Raw genomic sequence first — 20,744 nt, forward strand, 5'->3', positions numbered from 1 at the left:
CACCTATTTTTAATAACAACATGTAATCCAAATCAAAATATACTTAATACTGAATTTTCCCCCATCCGTAGTTTAAATTAAAGTGAAAACAAACCCTCCCACATAAGCCCTTCTACATCATTATTTAGGTACATAGCTGATTTTTTTAAAAATAAATTATAAAATTTACGATCCATGTTTGAAAAATCATCAAAAACAGCACGCTTTTTTTGAGTCACTTATTATCAAAGGTCAAACAATTTAGATAGCAAATTAATAATAATAATAAATAATGTTTCTAACCGTTTTCTGTATGTGGTTAGGTTGAGGTTTGATAAATATTAAAAATTAATAAAATTATTATAATTTTTCAAAAAAACACAAACACTTCTCCTCAAACCCAAGTCAGGAGTGGTGAAAAGGACATTTCGCGCGTTGCATGTAGGTATGTATGTCGTATTGCTAGGGTGACCAGATATTCCGTATTATACAGGATACGTTCCGTTTTATTAACATTTTTCCCACTGCCTCGAGCAAGGGCACTAAGAATAGCCTATGACGCCATTTTCATGGGGATCGCTGCCTACGCTGCCAGCGTATGGTATATGCAGTAACGTCCCTAGGTAAAGTGCTGCCCTTAAGTAGACTTGGAATGCCACCCCCTTTCATTTTAGTCTCAAATTGTCCACAAATTCGTTAAGTAGGTACCTACTTAGATATATTGGTGAAGGCGGAGCAAGGTCACCAACAACGGCTTCCTCACCTTTAAGGAGCATCGTGGATGCACCGCGTACCTGTACGTCTGTATGTGCAGGTCATTAGGTAGGATTTAAGGCTGTATTCTGTGAGGACCAAATATCGTTTGTTCAATTCGTGCGTGCTACCTGTGCTCCTGTATGGCTGTGAGACGTGGCAACTTACTAAGCTTCAAGGGTCTCGGCTTTTGAGCTTTGAGAATCGATGTCTCAGCCGAATCTTAGGGATACATTGGTACGACCGCATTACAAACACCCGAGTTCGTGAGCGGACACAGCAGCCTTTCGTGATTGAGGTAATCACGAAGAGACGTTTTACGTGGCTGGGACATGTATTCCGGATGCCGCCAAAAAGAGCGACACTTCGTGGCACAGCCTCAAGGGTTTTGTCGCCGTGGCCGACCCTCCCTCACTCTGCAGCGGTGCTACAAAACCGACCTATGCATGGTAGGTCCAACATGTCGGGAGGCGCGAGAAAGTGTATCCAGAACACATGTTCCAGTCACGCAAAGCGTCTCTTCATGATTACCTCAATCACCGAGGGCTGCCGTGCCCGCTCACGAACTCGTTGAAGCTGTGTAAGTTGCCACGTCTCACAGCCATACAGGAGCATACTTACGCATTGAACAAACGAAATTTGGTCTTCACAGAATACAACCTTGATTCCGACCTATTGACCTGCACATACAGACGTACAGGTATGCGGTGCATCCACGATGCTTCTTTAAAGGTGAGAAGGGCGTCGCTGGTGACCTTGCTCCGCCTTCGAACCTTGATGTAGAAAATGTATTAATCAGGAAGCGGACAATACGTCAAATAACTCTGGATACCTGACAGCGAAAATGGGCTGCCTCCAACAAAGGCAGGTACACATATTTGTTCATTCCAAATGGCGATTTTAGCTAACCGGTTTGACTCCTGACCACTACGCTAATCAATTTTTGACTGGTCACAATGAAGTCGCTGCCAAACTTTTTGTGCTTGGACTTGTCACCTGACCAACAGTCCATGTGGCGGAGAACTACGTGAAGCAAACCACATCTTCTTGGAATGTCCGAGAATGTGCTACGAAAGAAAAGATATGTTTACGTTGCTATAACTAGATGTTGGGCCTATCAGGCCGCCCGTTCTCGACGTCATAAATACCAATTTTGTTGCATTGAAAAAGTTCGCTGCGTTTTATCGCAAACGTGAAGATCTTTTCATATAATATTGTATGTTTTTGATTTTTTGTTTGTAGTTTATACGATGAAAACCTGCCTTGGAGCTATACTTACGGGTGCCACCTATGAGTAATCGCAACCTGTTTGATCCACAAGTGGTTATCAAATGCACGTGGCCTAACGGTCATAATTATAAGAGCGCCACAAGCCTTGCGAATCGTAGAATGCCGGAGGCGAGGTGACAAGCCATTGACAAAGCTGTTCAACAGCCAAATCATCCGGATCATGTTCCTCAGTCACGAGGCCCTTGAAGAAGAAGGAAAAATAATATTCCATTCACCAAAATATATATTTTTTTTTAATTTTTGACGTGATGTATTCATTAACATTTCCGTGAACTGGTCACCCTATATCGCATCGCTCTTCACTTCAAAGATAACCCATAGAGCATTGAAATCAAGATTATTTTAGATAACAAATTTAATGTAATGTATGAGGTATAGTGGGTGCGGTAGGTACATTTTTTTTTTTTATTTATTAAGGAAAACAAACAATTACATATTGATTACAGAAATTTAAAATATAATTATAAAAAGTTAATTGAAAGCAGCAAAGTTTCCATATATACATTATAATATAGTTAAGCCTAACAAGATAGAGAGTAAAATAACATAAATATAAAGAAATTACATAAGAAGATTACATGAAAAATGAGGAAGAATAATGAATAATTAAATGATATACAAAAGATAAAAAATAAAAATAAAAAAGTAACATAAAAAATAAAAGAATATATATATGTATAAGTAAATACATTATATATCTATGTATACAAAATTTTTGAGACAGCATGTTTAAATGAAACAGGTGAATAATTAAAAGGATCAACGGTGGAGAAATACATATTATAATTTGAACAAGAGCGCCGAATAAAGGAGTTTTGTGCATAATTAGAACCGCTACGACTGATATGGTACAAAGTTTGGTTTCGTGTAAATCTTGATGGACAATGGAAACCCACCCTTTCGAGTAGGTTTGGCGGGTCAACAAAACCATTGATAATTTAAAAAGAAAATATTGATCAGATATAGAACGTCGACTTTCCAAAGATGGTACCATAAAAGTTGCAGCGGTCGAAGTAGAATTAGATTTGACATTCTATATTTTTTTATGCGTCAGCTGTTTGTGAAAAACCTCAATTGAAATTCAAGGTAATTATGGGTTTAGTAAGTGCACTTCCTAATAATTTTTAATTATTACTTTTGTTATTTAACGAATAATTCACCAAGATTTAAGAATGTAACATTCTAATTATTGAACATACATAATTTTGAAAACACTTCTGAATCGAACCTGCATCTCTCGGGTTTACGGCATTACAGCGATTGGCCAATGCGCGATAATACATAATAAATACAAAATTATAAAAATATCTTAATTACAAATAACAACTAATATAACAAGAAAGTAGAAAATACAGCATGTGTTTATGTGAATATTAAGGAAACATGATAATATATATAATTATAAATTTAACCTATTTAACACGTCCACAAACATTATAATATAGTTAATAAAAAACAAATCAACTTTATGGTGCCATCAAATAAGTTAATCGCATATGTATTATATGTGATTAACTTAAACACAAATTAGAGATAAATACAGATATGTATTTATATCATCAATATGTCACGTCATCTCAGTCACTCTCAATCGGTGACGAAGGGTGGAGGTAGGCTGTGAAGATTCAATATAAATAGTGTACACACTGTACACCAAACTTGATTTGACAAAGTGTTCTTACCTTATTTTTTTCGGATCTGCTCTAATTCTCAGTGGCTAGCAACGTTCCCTCTAATTTTTCAATTGTGTGAGTGAGGATCATCAACGCATCTGAGCAGTGTCACTCGGCACCCGGTGCGGTAAATTTAACCCCCTCCCCCCATAAACACACACATACAATTTTTCATTAAAACTTATATTTTTAAATGAGCATTTTTGCACAGATACTGTCTTTCATCAACAATAATTATGAATGTATGAAACCGAGACTTAAATACAGTAGTTCGAGAGTAATTCGTCAAAAAAATCTTTTTTAAGGGCGGACGTGCTCAGCGTGGGTCAAAATGGAGCTTTTTTTCTATTTTCAAAGCATGATCCTGGACATTCCTTAAATGTTGTAGATAATCTATTTGTATAATTTTGAAGCCTTATTCTTCGTTATATTTATTTTAAACAATTGATGACTGCATAAAGTATTTTTATTACAAAACTAGTATTCTTTTAAACCTCTCGCTCTAATGTTTTAGAATATAGTCATATTTCAGTACATAAATGTGCAGTGGTGTTAGGATTTTTTACATTTATTAATTTTAAACGCATTTATAAAACCATCAGTATAATTTATATCGACATTATTATAGTGAAATATTTACGATAAAAAAATATATTGATAATCTCTGTGATCCCATCTTTGACAAGAATTTGGCATTTTATTATTCAAAAAATGGGCAAGATTAACACATTTAAAGATAATTCTAAAGATACTCATTATAAGCTATGTCTTTGACCATTCAAGTGTGATAAACATCCTACGAATAATGGTTGCTTTATAAAAATTATTGACCTAAAAATAAGGTAGTGTTTTTTTGAAATACGCCATTTTTTTGGCATTCCCCTGTGGTTAGGCTACAACATACGGCCGTAGCCATACATTGACAAACTAAAACTGAAGTAAGGAGTAAGATCATGTTAACGCGCGTGTTCGAACATGTACCTAACCGATTTTTTTTTAAACGGTACATGCTCTACAAGCATTCGTATTGTTCACGTGAATTGTTTGTTACGTACACTGAACAGTAATTATTACCAAAATCAAGGAATTCAAAAAAAGGAAACTTTCTTTTACAAAATGTTTGTGTGAGGACTGTGCGGGGGATGAAGACATGTGTGCGGACACATTTTGGTAGGTGTGCGCGCGCACACCTTACAAGAAACATTGGTAGGTAGGTATGTCAATTTAAAGTTTTTTTTGTGAATTTATTTGTTTAATTAAAGATATCCTCAAATAAACAATAAAATAGGTAAGTAGGTACCTAACTCATTTTCAGATATTTTCAAAATAAAAATGAAATGAGACGGCAAGGGGGAGACGCATGCCAGCAGAGAACCTAGCGGAAATATACGAAGTTTGCAATTTGAGATTTTTTTTTGATAATTTACAATTTCAACTGTATTAATTAATAAATATGTATCCGAAAACATTAAAAAGATTTTTATTTTTTTTTAAACTTAAAGATAAACTTACAATTGTAAAAAAATGTAATAAAATGTGAATTCGTCGCAAGATCAAATCTTATTACTGCATTATATTTTATGGTCATAATTATCATTAAAATTTAGTTTATTAAGTTTTAGATTTTCTGTCGTTTAGATTTTTGACTAATTCATCGTTTTAATATTTTTTATATTTATTTTTAAAAACATCGATTTTTATAAAAATACAAATGTGTATAACTTGAAATCCTTTTTATTTATATCAACTCGAACTTCAATATTGTGACCATGCCTAAAATAAAATTTGATATAAATAAAAAGGATTTCAAGTTATACACATTTGTATTTTTATAAACATCGATGTTTTTAAAAATAAATATAAAAAATATTAAAACGATGAATTAGTCAAAAATCTAAACGACAGAAAATCTAAAACTCAATAAACTAAATTTTAATGATAATTATGACCATAAAATATAATGCAGTAATAAGATTTGACCTTGCGACGAATTCACATTTTATTACATTTTTTTACAATTGTAAGTTTATCTTTAAGTTTAAAAAAAAATAAAAATCTTTTTAATGTTTTCGTATACATATTTATTAATTAATACAGTTGAAATTGTAAATTATCAAAAAAAAATCTCAAATTGCAAGCTTCGTATATTTCCGCTAGGTGCCTCTTTTCGCCTCTGATAGTATAAGCATCCCCCATAACGGCGATACTTTATCTAGGGACACATTTCCCAAATATTATTTTTCGACTGTCTGACATGCCGACCAGTTTCTCAAGGGGGAAAATAGCTTTTAAGTGTTAATAAAAAAGTTTAAACATTACAATTGAGTTCGAGATTATATTTTTCACCGAAGGCATATTTTTTATTCTTTAAATATTTTTTTTCCGTTTTCAAAATTTTTAAAGAGATTGTGGAAGCATTCATTAACCATGCTTTTTTCATATTATTCCTCATCACTGAGCGGTTTTCCATTTTTAGCGATTATGTATGATGAAAAATAGTAAGCAATATTAATTGAATGATTGCCGATATTTTCATTAGGTGTGTTGGTTGAATATTTTTATTTTCAATTGTCCGATTGATATCAATCATTGTAAATCGATCAAAATTAGAGTGTCGCGACGCAGCTTCCCCCGCCGCCTGATGATGATAGTCCGGTAATATTATTTGTGACGCATAAAGCCTATGGGACCGACCTATGCAATTATATACATTAAAAGTACCTAATGCTTATTCTTGAAGAGTATATTTACCTGGTGTTATACAATGCGAACTGTCATTTCTGCATGAATTTCGTTGTTTCCGTTTGCGCATCGAGTGGTAAAAATAATATTAAAAACCGACGAAAATGCGCAAGGCTATGACGTCATTAATTTTAAATATTGCCTATATATACATATTATATAGTACCTACTAATATATTTATTTATTTGTAAAACTTTTTTGTTCTTATTTTTTTTATTTGGTTAGTATTTTTTTCTCTAGAAAATAAAACATTCGCGTGCCATAGATTCGCCATCACTGTACTAGACGATATTTCGTCGATCTGTTAATATAATATAAGCAATAAAATGTTAAAAATAAATAATATTAAAATATGCGATAGTAATATTGTCTTTGTTTTTATCACGTTATTCGCTATAAGTCTATAGTCATAAAATTGGAATTCGTAATTCAAAATTTAAAAATTCGAAGTAATACAAAAGAAAATTGCAAATAAAACAAAATTTCGACATTCAGCAGAAAAGTTTATCGTTCCTCAACCCATTTCGCCATCAAAATTCTTTGTGTGTTTTTTTAATTATGTAAAGTGATATTTTGATAACATAACAAAATAAAAATGGAAGAAACCTTTGTTATAGCATTCGTGAAGTTCGGAAATCCGAAAAGTGGCGGTAAATTCATAACATTTTCAAATTCCGACAAATGGGCGAAGCAGTCGGGGGTCATTGATGAGAAGAAAATTACCATATTCGACGCGGCCATTTGTTTCAACAAATTCAGGTATTTAGGACAATTTTGCTAATTAGCTTATCAATTATTTTATTTCACCTGTTATTTATAATAACCATATCTCCACATTTCGTTCGTTTTACTTTCTCACGAATCATTAGGTAGGCACCTATGTATCTATCTTTGTTTTTTTCGTAGATATCTACGTATTTTGGAGAATTGAAATTTGTTGGCAATATTATACAAGATTGGTTGTTAATCATTGTATTCTTGATTGAGATATTTAAAGGGTGGTTAAATGGAAAAGGGGATTCAATTTATTGCTAAATTGTACTACAAAATATAAATACCGATTTGGGTGGTGAATAAAATTTTGAATACATGTCATTATTATTACCATAGCAACCGTATTTTATTTGAATATTTTGGCTTGACGAATCGAATCGAGAAGTCGCCGCCTTTAAACAGACTATAATAATAATATTGTCGTCCTATTTTATGTTTTATGCCGCCTGTACATGTGCATTATTACTGGCGGCAATAGTCCGTATTTTAAACTATCGTGATAATAACTGTTTACAGCATAGACTATAGATACATATAGACGCCACCCGTTGCATTGCTTAATGAAGCTGTATGCCGTGGTTTGGTTTGTGGGCAAGCGAACGCATTCGTCTACAAATGTTCGAGACCATAGACCATTTCGCTAGTGCTCGCCCAAAGTGCTCGCACTAGACGCTCTGAATTAAAATATAATTTTCTATTTTTTACGTTATATAGTATTTTTAAGCGGTCAAAATGCAACCATTATGTAAAGATATCCATAATTTAAGTTATTTTAAAGAAACACTTGGTCACTGATATTAAAACATATAATAATATAAAAATAAATTATCACGAACATGTATCAACTTACCTATGAAACGCAATACCATCTTCTTGCTTATCAGTACGGCTACCACATTTTTATACAACACACAGAACCATCTTTCCTATTTAATTAACTAAAAATATTTACCACTGACTTTATGTTTAACACAAAAAATAGCAAATTTAGCAACACGAGCTCTCAGGTTATCGGCGCTACGTGAAGCAATTCGCCACGATTTGCTAGCGATACTTTTGGAAACTAACTCACAAATATGTAGACCTTTTATCTTACTCTAGCGCGTGTCGCAGAGATTATAAGGGTGCCGAATACTTTCTCACTCGCACTCATGCATCGTTTTTGTTCAGGCCTTGATTTACACGTAAAAGTGCTGACTGTCTCTCCAATTTCATTCTTCAAGACTAATAGCGCCTGTGCATATGCATGGAATTACTGTCGGCAATAGTTGTGCTTACTTTAAACTGTCATGACAATAATTGTTTACACGTAAAAGTGCTGACTGTCTCTCCAATCTCATTCTTCAAGAGTAAGCGTGACGCGAGGTTGTAATTGTACTACTATCTGACAGGTCGTATTGAAAATCGGAGCTCAAAATGAGTAGTTCGTTTTTCTACCGGCATGTTCTCTATCGCTATCTCGCTCTCTATTGCTCTACTGCGCAGGCGAAGATCGAAAATAATCTTACTTACGCGCAATAAATCATCACAGTTTGGAATCTTCCAATCTTGTTTGATTTATACACGCAATCTTGCCAACTGCAGGATAATAAATATTTCCCCATACATTTTCTTACTATGCACAGAACATCCATGCACGTATAAACGGGGTATAAGCGAGACGCGATGTTGTCAAATTGACTTGCGTGTTGTAGTTCGTAATGCGTCAATTACATTGAGCTACTTTACGAGCTGTTTGTTGGCGAATTTAATAGCGGGTGATTTAGCTACTGCGATTGTGATGATGACAGACAAAACTTTCCATTCGCTGAGAAGCCAGCAAGCTAGCGACTATTTTGACAGAACGTAGATCGTTTTTTACCGGGAGGGCTTTACTGCGCAGACGCAGTAGGCCCACACGCCGGCGTGTAGCGTGTAAAGATGACCGGCTTTCAACTTTTCTCGGTAGATTGTTTACAATCTGCTCGTTAGCTTGTTCGATGATGACACTGGGCGACTTTATAGGCAGATTGTAAATTCGCCAACAAACAGCTCGTAAAGTAGCTCAATGTAATTGACACATAAACGTAAATTGGTAAACATCAAATATAGTTCGTTTTTTGCCGGCAGGTTTACCACTATCGTTCTACTGCGCAGGCGCAGATCGAAATAATCTTACTGTCGCATTGAAAATTCAGAAGCTTCCAAACTCGTTTGATTCATGCATGCAATTTTGCCAACTGCAGGATAATACATGTTTACCCATACATTTTTTTACTGTCAACCGTAAATCCATGCACGTGTAAACGGGGTATTACGTATTTTATTATTTATTTTAGGTTATCTTAAACAGACAAATACACCAAAAAGCTTAAATTGACATAGGTAATATGTACATACCATCTACTGAGAACAGTGCATTTCCACGAAATTTATTTTCAAACTGTGGTGTTAGCTGCGTGGAGGTCTGTGGTGCTTACAGGCTTAGAGGCACCCTTGTAAATATTTTGCCTGTGCGATCAACCGCACATAACAGTATGAAGGTATTATAAATCAACAACGGTTACGTTGTCAGGACGTTTTATGCTTCGATTATTTTTTTAAACTAAGATGTTATACCTACTTACAATTGAAGAGACGGCATCGTTTAATGCCTAAATCTGTAATAAGTTGAGATCCGCTAATGAATACAAATTGTGCAACATTACAACATTCTAATTATTATTGAACATACCTACATAATTTTGAAAACACTTCTGAGAAAATATATTATAACCAGTAGAAAAAATCTTTTTGAAATAAGTAAGACACCCGAACCTGCATCTCTCGGGTATCGCGCCCATGCACATAGAACCACTATGCTAAAGGAGTCACACTTAACCTACTTTGAATTAAAATACAAAAGCCGATCGCCAATAGTAAGTAGCTCAATTTGGAAAGCACTTCAGTTATTATTAAAAGCCATTAGTTAAAATTTGTCACAATTAAATAATATTTCGAATTATAATATATTTTCTCAGAAATGTTTTCAAAATTATGTATTTTATATAATATTTACGTAAAAAAATATTTTTAGAATATATTACTATCATTACGGAATGTAAAGTTATGAAGTGGCAACTAACTTTACCTAGCAGATAAGATAAGAATTCAAAAAATGTTGTGCTAAATCTTGTATTAATGGTAAATAGTACCCATGCTTAAAATCAAAAAAAATATCACATGCTTATTTATTTATAAAAAAAGAGTATTACGGCATTACAGCTATTGGCCAATGCGCCATAATACATAATAAATACAAATAAATAAAAATATCTTAATTACAAATAACAACTAATATAACAAGAAAGTGGAAAAGACAGCATGTGTAAATTTTAAAGAAATATGATAATATATACAATTATAAATTTAACCTATTTAATACGTCCACAAACATTATATACTGCCGTATTCATATACATTTGAACTGCGTTCAACGTAGTAAGCCGTTTATCGGCCGATTAAGGAAACTATAAAAAATGCATACGTCACGAGATGCGCACAGGAATGCGCACCAAACTTAAAATGGCGGCGATCTGCGCGAGCTGTCAGTGTCACTTTAATACACAATGACTTCATCACAACAAACGTTTAGTAGGAGGCTTGAAACCTTCGTAAGTTTTATAAATTATTGCGAAAATGTGTGTGAAACAGAAAGGAGGAGACGCTTGCGACTGCAAAAAAGATACATCAGAGATATGGACAACCCATACTCAAGGTATAGTGCGGTGGAATTTCGAAACAAGTTTCGATTTTCGAAAGATGTTCGAAACGCGATATTCCCGATGGTGAGAAGTGACCTGCAAAAAGTTACACAGAAAGGCTTACCCATTGCACCAGAAGTGCAACTTCTTCTTACCCTCTAAATTTAAAATTAGGTAACATTATCCATGGCATGACGCGTATTACGTCGGCGACGTGACGTCACTATCCGTCAGATACATTTAGGTTTATGCATGCAAATTTGCAGTAAATAGCTTGAATGCAGTTTGCTGTTATATGCATACGCCTGTTAGTTAATAAAAAACAAATCAATCTTATCTTGAATATAAAATAATAATAAATAAATATATATAAAAAATAAGGTATCAATCAAATGAATGAAAAATTTCAAAGAGATACATGAGTATAGTACCTATTATAATTGTGATAAAATATAGGTAGATAGTTTCTTTTTGTTGCCTAGATAGAATTTACAAAAGGGTTACATATCTGTCAAACCGATCTGTAATACTGCGTTCACTTTTTGACATTTATGATCAGTATAATAGTCTGGCAAATTATCCAAATTTACTTTGAAAATCAGTCGTGGATTCGCGCAACTAATATCTAGACATTGTTTTATCGCAAAATTGCTTTCAGCGATGGTTTAACGGGGTTGTTAATAAGCACACCAAAATAGACCCTATAGACTCAATTACATCCACAAAAATGCACCATTTGGTGCGGTATACACGCTGGTAGTATCATCGGAGTTTATTTCTTTAAAAATGAACTCGCGTTACGCGGTCAATGGGTATCGTTACTAGACCATGATCGACATTTTTTTTTAATAATGTTGCCATTATGGATGTATGTGCCTTACTATTACGGCGACCGCAACCATCGACGCTTTCGTTATAAATTTGGCGATAATTTGATTATGAAAAATAATCTCCAAGATCGTGCGATTTGATACCACTCGATTATTTTCTGTAGGGCTTTGTAAAATCACCGACTAATGCTGATAAAACAGCAACAATAGACGCCTTGGAACACAACATTGTTCATGCTATTCGCAATATACTGCACAACAACATTGCACGAAAAGGTGGCCCAAAATTGGACGTCCAGAATGCGCTTCGTCGAGAACAACCACGCTGGCAAAAAGCCCAAAATCATTTTCAAATCTTAATCCTATGTAATGATCTTTCTAAAAAAATTTGATTAAAAGTTTTTTTGTGGACAATGTACAATTTCAAGTTTCAATTTCGGACTTAAAAAAACACTCTTTACTTTATGCCTGTCTGAAGATTAGTCTAACTTCATGTTTTTTTCAATATCGAACTAAAATCTAACTATATTATCTTATCACAGCTATACTTATACATTAAAGGTGAGATAAACCACACCACTACACGACGTACTGGCATAGTTTATTCCTAATTAATAACTTTAATTCAAATTTAATTCAAAAAAGGTACTGAACGCGCCATGGCAACTAAATCGGAAGAGAAGGAAAGCGAGGCAATGTTACTTTCTGATAAAAATAATTATCAAGATGACATCGAAATGGTAAATTTAAAGGATGAATCAACTCATAGCATCGAAATAAGCGATGGTGAACGTGGAAATGTTCCGCCATTGCGGATGAAGCGTAAGTAGAGTTTAACAGAAGAATCTTATCAATGAGAAATTTATTTCAAGATATCGGAATCAGTAGGATTCTTGGATTAGGTACAAGCATCAAATGAAATACTTTCTGAGAGGGTATATATTATTGCACTTTGGATTATATAGTGTTAACTTGGTACATTCAAACTTAAATAATTGTAATAGTTTGCACTTGGAAAAAAAAGTTTTAAGATAGTAGGTACCTACCACAAACTTTCATTTTAATAGTTTGGAGTTTGAAGTGGATTATTTAAAGTTTAATTTGGAAAAATTCTGGTATAATTAAATGTCATACTGTTCCGTTATAATCGCTGTGAGCGACCCGGGATTCGCCTTTCGGCATCTTCGGGCACTATATCTACAATGACCAATGGCAAATGTACGGTTCGAAAACTGGGACGCTCACAACGATTCTAATGGAACACTACACACATTCAATAAATCAGAATTAAAATTCCACGAAGTACCCTCATTCATAAGTATTAATTATTATTTTTTAAATTTTGATATTATGGACATTGGAATTAACTACATAAATACATATTGCCACGTACCAGTATCTTTAGAGCCGTCTGTGGAGTAACCAATGCAATATAGGCACCGCATTATTATTTTAACAGTATTATAAAAAAAAACTGACCATTTTCGATCCTAATAAGATCCTATTAGGTCCATACTCTGACTCATACACAAATTGAAAGACAATAATATGTGTACTTTCCAGACTCAGAATTCGAACTTGGGATATACGACGCTATAGGCCGCGCGGCCATCGTGGGTGTAAGATTATATAAAATATTACAATTATAATATAATTATAATAAATTCTACTTAATATATAATTGTTATATACATATAAAATTACGAGGGGTAAAAATAGCGTAAACTTTATCAATTAATTGAATTCCTATAGGTCTCAACCGCAGTATGATAACTAGGATATTGAGTGTGACACCATTCACATCATTTCTTTTCAACAAAAATAATCGGGATGACAACAATACAACCGTGGATGAAAATGGAAATGCCGTTACAAAATGGTCTAAATGTAAGTATTGATGCAAAGATGTTGAAAAAAACCTTTTTCTATAGAGATGAAATCGAAGCAAAAAAAAGTCGTCTGGTCTACCGACTAAGTAGTGTACTTACCAAAGTATTTAAAGAAACTAATTTAAACTTTTTGCGAACCGGAACGCAATTTATAAATTTTCCACGAGACGGGGAGATAGTATCGTATATTTTATGAAAAAAGCTTAAGTTTAGTATACATACAGTTTGCGTATACGACGGTATCAGGGGTATGTATGCAGCAACATATTATAATTTGGGTAAAACCGATGCAAAATCCGACCGTTCATTTAATGCCGGCGCTCCATTGGCACGCAAGTCAGACGATTTACAGTCTTCGGACTGTTTTGGCGTGGAGCACCCCAGATCTGCGGACTTTTTAATCCGCACACCAGGCTCGTTGGATTTCAAACATGTTTGATATTTTACTCTCCGAGTTGCCAGCCTTTGTCCGTCGATCAGTATGCAATTTCGATTTGACATTAATACGCAATCATTTGGACCGACAAAGAATGCAAATTGTTTTAAACATTTTTGTTGCTTAATTTTTTAATTTACACATTAGAAAATGAGAGATTTACCAATTATTTTTTTATTTGTATTTATGAAATTCATAAAAGAAAACGTAAAACTTGTGTTATTTTCAATGCTACTCGTATATTATTTTATGCAAGTCTAAATATAAATAACACAAAATTATAGGATATTAAGACATTGAGAGAATCGTAACTTTTCACGATTGACAGTTCGACTTTTTTATTCGTTCGTTGATCAGTAGCAGAGGATAGACAAATCGGACGATTTATTGTCCTCGGACTTTTGGCTCGCCAATGTAGCGCTGCCATTTTTTGTCGTAGCGATGCTTTCGTGGGGATCCCTTCGCAGCAATAAGACATTTATATAATGCAAATGACGCAATAAATTCGTCATAAGATTTAAAAGGGGCCTCTCACATAGAAAAAATATTAATGTTTACCAAAATCTTAAATTTTAATTTCAATATTTAAAGATTTTTGTTTTTATTTTAAGTCATCATATGCTCGAGCTGAAGCGAGCTATTTTCATTTCTAAATATTTTAAATACTAGCTGACTAACTAACGCGTGGCCCAACGGTCATAATTATTAGGATCATTAGTGTCCGTTTGTATCGTTTGCGCTGTGTTGTCGGGTTAAGCATGCCGCATGAGAATATTAAAGAAAATATTCGACATCCCAGATGGGTGCACCTATTACGGTCCTTGAGTGTCATAGAATGCCAAAAAGTGTGGAGTCAACCCTTTGGGAAGGCTATTCGATAGCCAAATTATCCAGGACACGATCTACAGTCACGACTTCTTGACAAAGTGGAAAAATAAGTAATCTTACATACTTAATAGTAATTTGAAATTTTCCACTTCTGTGTGCGCGCCTGGGAAAATGTACACTACAGTGTATTTACTTATTAACATTTGTCCATACACAGTGCTTAACTGTATACCTAACCTCCTTACCGGAATTTACCCGGTATGGGATATGGAGATCCAAAATCATATTCAAATAATATACAACCACACTGTAAGTCTAAAAAGGCAGTATTTATGCTCGGGACAATCGACCTATTATTTAACAACTTGTTCTCTCCTGAATATTTTCTAAAATATCGCACTCGACCTTTTACTTCTGACGTACAGGTTTTAAAGAGTATGAATATGGGCCCAACCCAACGATCGCCGATGACGTACTACTTTAACTGAAGAGGAAACAGCTAAAACCACAGAAGACACAAACTGTGTCGAAGTAAAAAGAAGCGATGTTCAAACACACAATCGACCGAGGGTCAAGATTAATCATGAAATAGCTATTTTAAATACGGACCTCCTCACCAGTGTGCAACTTCATAACGTGGATCTAGCAACGCAGTAAGTTATTAATCAATATCATTTCACTTGCACCGCATTTTCCGTTTATAAAACAATAATTGCCGTTTAGATGAAACTGAGAACTATATAGATTTGAATAATTACATTTTCCTTAATATATAATATGCATTCATATCAAGGAAAATGTAATAACCAAAGGGTAAATATGCATGGGGCAGTGAAATCATAGAATTATTGGGAAAATACAACTCCTATTCGTCTCTCCAATAAAATGTTGAGGAAAACACATTCTAAATGAGTTCATTGGCATCATGAAAGATCGAGTCATCATCGACCGGGGTCGATTAACTGCTGGGTGAAAGCCTTCCGTTAGCTTTCTCCACTCTTATCAGTCCTTAGTTCTTCGCTACCACGTATATCCACCGAACTTTATGAGTTCGTCCGTCCAGCTGGTTTTAGGGCGTCCCTGTGAACGTTTAGTGCGCTTTGTGGACCACTGTATAAAGGCAATTGTCCACTGGTTATCCATTCCCGAGCGATATGCCCAGCCCATTGCCATTTCACCTGTTAAGCGGCCTCTATCACATCGCATACTCGTATCTGCTTTCTTATCGATTGGTTTCTTTTGTGATTATCCGCGTTATGCCCAATATGCACCTTTCCATGCCACGTTGCGCTACTCGTAATTTTTGGATTTCTGTAACTGAAGGCTGAGTAGTCATCGTTAATTTGAAAATGAGAAAAAATATTTTACTGTCCAAAAACCTAAATTATAATAAGGTACGAGGGTGGGTCAATAAGTCCTTAGAAAAGCCGACAGGTGGCGCGACTAGTACTGTAAGCGGTTTGTTTTCATGCAGCGGCACTACCGATTCAGTATGCTGCGAAGTTTCAATCAGATTGGTCGGGTTGTTGTGTGTTTCTCGTACATTTAAAAAAAAAATTTGCTTGTGGAAAATGGAAAAATGGAAAATGGAGAAAATTGAGTTTAGAGCTGTTATTAAATATTTTAATATAAAAGGGTTAACAGCAAAGGAAATAAAAAATGAGTTGGATTTAGTTCACGGCATATCTGTTCCTTCACTTGCAACTATTTATAACTGGTTAAATGAATTTAAACGTGGTCGTACATCAACAAAGGATGAACCACGCTCAGGACGTCTTGTAGAGATGACTACACCAGAAATGATCAATAAAATCCACGATATGGTGTTAAGTGACCGAAGATTTAAGTTGAGTGAGATAATTGAGGTTACAGGGATCTCAAAAGGTAGCGTCATTTCTATTATACATGACAAATTGGGGATGAAAAATATTTCTGCAAGATGGGTGCCGCGTTTGCTCACAGTCGACAATAAACGCAATAAGGTGGTGGCCTCTAAAGCCTTGTTGTCGCTCATGCAACGCAATCCGGATGAATTTTTTCGTCGCTTTGTGACTGTAGATGAAACATGGATACACCACTATACTCCCGAGACGAAAGAACAGTCAAAGCAGTGGATTGCGAAGGCAAACCATGTCCAAAGAAGGCGAAAACCGTAAAATCAGCTGGTAAGGTTATGGCTACTGTATTTTGGGATGCACGTGAAATTATTTTCGTTGACTATTTGGAAAAAGGAAAAACAATAACAGGGGATTATTATGCATCTTTATTGGACCAGCTAAAAAACAAAATTGAAGAAAAACGGCCTCATTTAAACAGGAAAAAAATCCTCTTTCATCAGGACAATGCCCGTGTTCACACATGTTTACGATCAATGGCTAAAATTGAAGAATTGAAGTTCGAATTGGTCGACCACCCACCGTATTCGCCAGATTTAGCCCCCAGTGACTTTTTCCTTTTCCCAAACTTAAAAAAATGGCTAAGTGGACAACGTTTTTTTTCAAATGAAGAAGTCATCGATCGGACAAATGCTTATTTTGAGGACCTTCCGAAAACTTATTTTTCTGACGGTTTAAAAAAAATTGAGAAACGTCTAACCAAGTGTATTGAGCTCCAAGGAGATTATGTTGAGAAATAAAAAAAAAATACAAAAATAAAAACTGTTTTAATGCTTTTTTCTAAGGAATTATTGACCCACCCTCGTACCTACCAAATTATTTTAGCTAAATATGTTTCTCAATTTATGAATTTTTGCATATAAATTACATGGAGTATTGTGCCATTATTCAATTGACGATGGATATTGTAGAAATAAAATGTAGGTAGGTACTAGGTACAACATAATATTGAGTACTTACTGATATTCCTATATTTATTTATTTACCCTAGCACGCCACTGTGAGATAATAACTCGTACGTACGCAGCTGGTGTGAAATTCTAAAAAAGTATATTTATGAAAGCTGTGATCGATCTGTAATGGTCTGTACAGATGTATCGACATGTCGAACGCAACGCAAACGACGTTCGCTGTCCTTTTATCTCGGATTCGCCGCATGTATAGGTAAATCATTCTACAGTGGCACCGTGGGTATCGAATAGCGACTTGCAGTTGTAGTGGTATTGTTTGTTAGCATTAAATCAGGCATTGCAGCAAACATAATGTAACAAATACATACGCGAAACGCCTATGGTGCTACTGTAGAATGATGTACATATACGTCCGCGTATTTGTGTCTGCTAAAAATATAATATTAGCGCTCCGTACACAGGGGGCTCACACTTCTTAAGACCACCCTACCCTAACATAACCTAACCACATCTAAAAAATGTCTCACCCCTGACCCTTTTCGCCCATACAAAAGCAACCTGAAGTTGAGATTAATAACTAAAAAATACATTTTGTTTTCAAATTTCAGAAGTCTCAAAAAAGGCGCCAACGCAAATGCTACTTGCCGCCGTCAAGGCACTTCTGCCTGTCATCTGGCTGTAGAACTAGACACTGTTTCCATCCTGAAACTGCTGTTGGATTATGAGGCTAACCCCTTCAGGCGGGACGGCCGCGGCTACACCCCTCTACATATCGCTGCCTGGCACGGAAAGATCCACCATCTAATCATCTAAATCTTGAGTTTGAATTTTAAAGATGGACCCGAAAAGAAAGCCTTCATTAATGGGTGACCGGACAAAACAGAACAAGACAAAACAGAACACGACAAAACAGAACACGACAAAACAGAACATGACAAAACAGAACACGACAAAACAGAACATGACAAAACAGAACAGTCAGGGAAAAAATGAAACATTAATTTTTGTGAAATCATCAAGGTTATGGGTATACTTTAATTTTTTTTACAATACCGTTATTTTGAAAATAATGCATTTTTTATATAAAATTGTATGATGTAATCACTGCATGTTGGCTATTCGGCGTAAATACCTCAATTTTTCTGTTTGATTTTGATAATCATGCACAACTATTGCTACTCGATTACTAAGGGTCTCATACTTTCTCTTTATAACTTCAGGGCGACCTGTATGAGCACTGGCTAATAATAATCGATGGCAAGCTATATCCCGCCTTAATCCATCTAATAGGTTCCAAATGGTTGGTGACACGAACAGAAACGCCGACCTTCAGTTAGTGTTTGTGGCAGAGTATGGTTTAACGACATAACTATACAAATCTAGCCTTGTAGTCAATTCTACTTCTCAATAGCCGTGCGACAACCTCACGACAAGGTATAAACAGGATATATAAGTCCCATGGTTCTAAACTATGGAAGAAGCAAGAATGAAATGGTCGAAAAGGACCATGAACAGGTAACCAGTAGCGTAATCGTTTAGTAATAGGAAGTAAAATGTACGTTGTTAACCTTTTCTTTGTAAATGTAATAAAAATTTTACGTAAAAATCTCGCCTCAGAAAATCGAGACTGCTGAAGTGTAATTGGAACACTGTGACCACAGCCCTCGAAATGTCACGTCGTGAAATTTCAACGCGATCTATTTTGATATAAATTTCCGGGAAATCTCCATTAAACTTAGAAAATAAGTTATGGCAGAGGTTGTTTGCGTAAAATTTAGCAAGTACATGCTTGAATAACTTTTATAGAAATAATGGAAATGTATGAAAATTGAAAAAGAAAATTTAATATTTATAAATTTATATACTGTATAATTGTGAATAAAAATTTTTATTATTAATTTTATCAGAACAAGATAGAGGCTAACTATCGTTATAAAAATATTGTAAACGCATACCTATATATATAGATGCGTAATTATAATTATAGATTTTGTTAATGCTATAACTCGCTAACTATAATGAATATTGTAAAAGTAACAATTGGAAAAACTTAAGATTCTGGTATAGATGGGTTTCTACCCATAAATAATAATAAATCTTAATCGCACCCTAAGTAATAAAAGAATCAAAAATCGTAACTAAAAATACGAATTATCACACGACCTTGAACTTTAGAGAGAATCCTTTTCGGTCAAAAACACGGCCCAGCTGTGTTTACTCGCGAGGTAAAAATAGATTCAAGGTTACATTCAAATTACTATGTAAAAGCTACCATGCAAGATTAAATAAGTTAGTAACTGCTCATGGTTAACATCTTGTTAGAATTAAGCATTTATATACTTAAGTGGAAATGTTAAATATAATATTATAGTATTTTCACGTAATAATGTTCGCCCGAAAGGTAAATATCGAATGAGAAAGTTTCTGCGGGACCAAACAGTTTTATTAAAACTTAGTAAAATTCTATTGGCTTAAAAAGGCCAAGAGTGGTGGAAAGGACCAGCACGTGGGTGTCAACCTTTCGTTTTGACGTTTTAAATTTAAAGACTGCCATCCCCTTATCCAGTACACGAATACCTATTCCGATACCTCGTTGGAAAGCCAGAAACTTTCCCCTTCGTTTGAACACAAAAAATCATATAAAATCCACTATTTTGCTTACGTCATCGTAACTGCGTATTTAAGGGACATGTTCTAGAGGGTGCTTAAAACACCCCTATTGAGTCTTAATTTTGCGGAAATAAAGTAGAGTAAATTTAACCCGACTAAAGTAGAAGATATCTCTATTAGAAAATTGTCAGGAACGGGAGATATACGTAAATTTATCCCGTGAGAGAGAGATATAGATCTGCTATCCCTTACGGACTGTTTCCTGTTAAACCTCTATCCGAAGGGTATAAAAGGCGACCACTTTTCCCGTAAAATCATTAGTTTCTACACTCTTCACCAGCGATCTTCAACAAGCAGCAGTCCTCACTGCTAAGTTGCGAGACATGGTTCTCGGTAAATTCGCGATTAATA

General features: G+C 34.8%; 1 protein-coding gene across 1 annotated transcript; it reads left to right on the forward strand.

Annotated features, from left to right (window-relative positions):
* Positions 1–10,760: 10,760 nt before the first annotated feature.
* On the forward strand, positions 10,761–19,547 carry LOC147069067 (uncharacterized). The gene is made up of 5 exons (XM_085951370.1): positions 10,761–10,948; positions 12,410–12,586; positions 13,517–13,651; positions 15,343–15,570; positions 18,332–19,547. The coding sequence occupies exons 1-4, from the start codon at positions 10,870–10,872 to the stop codon at positions 15,399–15,401; spliced, it is 450 nt and encodes a 149-aa protein (XP_085807496.1). The 5' UTR covers positions 10,761–10,869; the 3' UTR covers positions 15,402–15,570; positions 18,332–19,547.
* Positions 19,548–20,744: the final 1,197 nt, after the last annotated feature.

This window comes from Rhyacophila brunnea, unplaced genomic scaffold, assembly GCF_057557595.1.
Source record: "Rhyacophila brunnea isolate RB1 unplaced genomic scaffold, BYU_Rbru_1.0 scaffold_24, whole genome shotgun sequence".
Taxonomy (NCBI): Eukaryota; Metazoa; Arthropoda; class Insecta; order Trichoptera; family Rhyacophilidae; genus Rhyacophila; species Rhyacophila brunnea.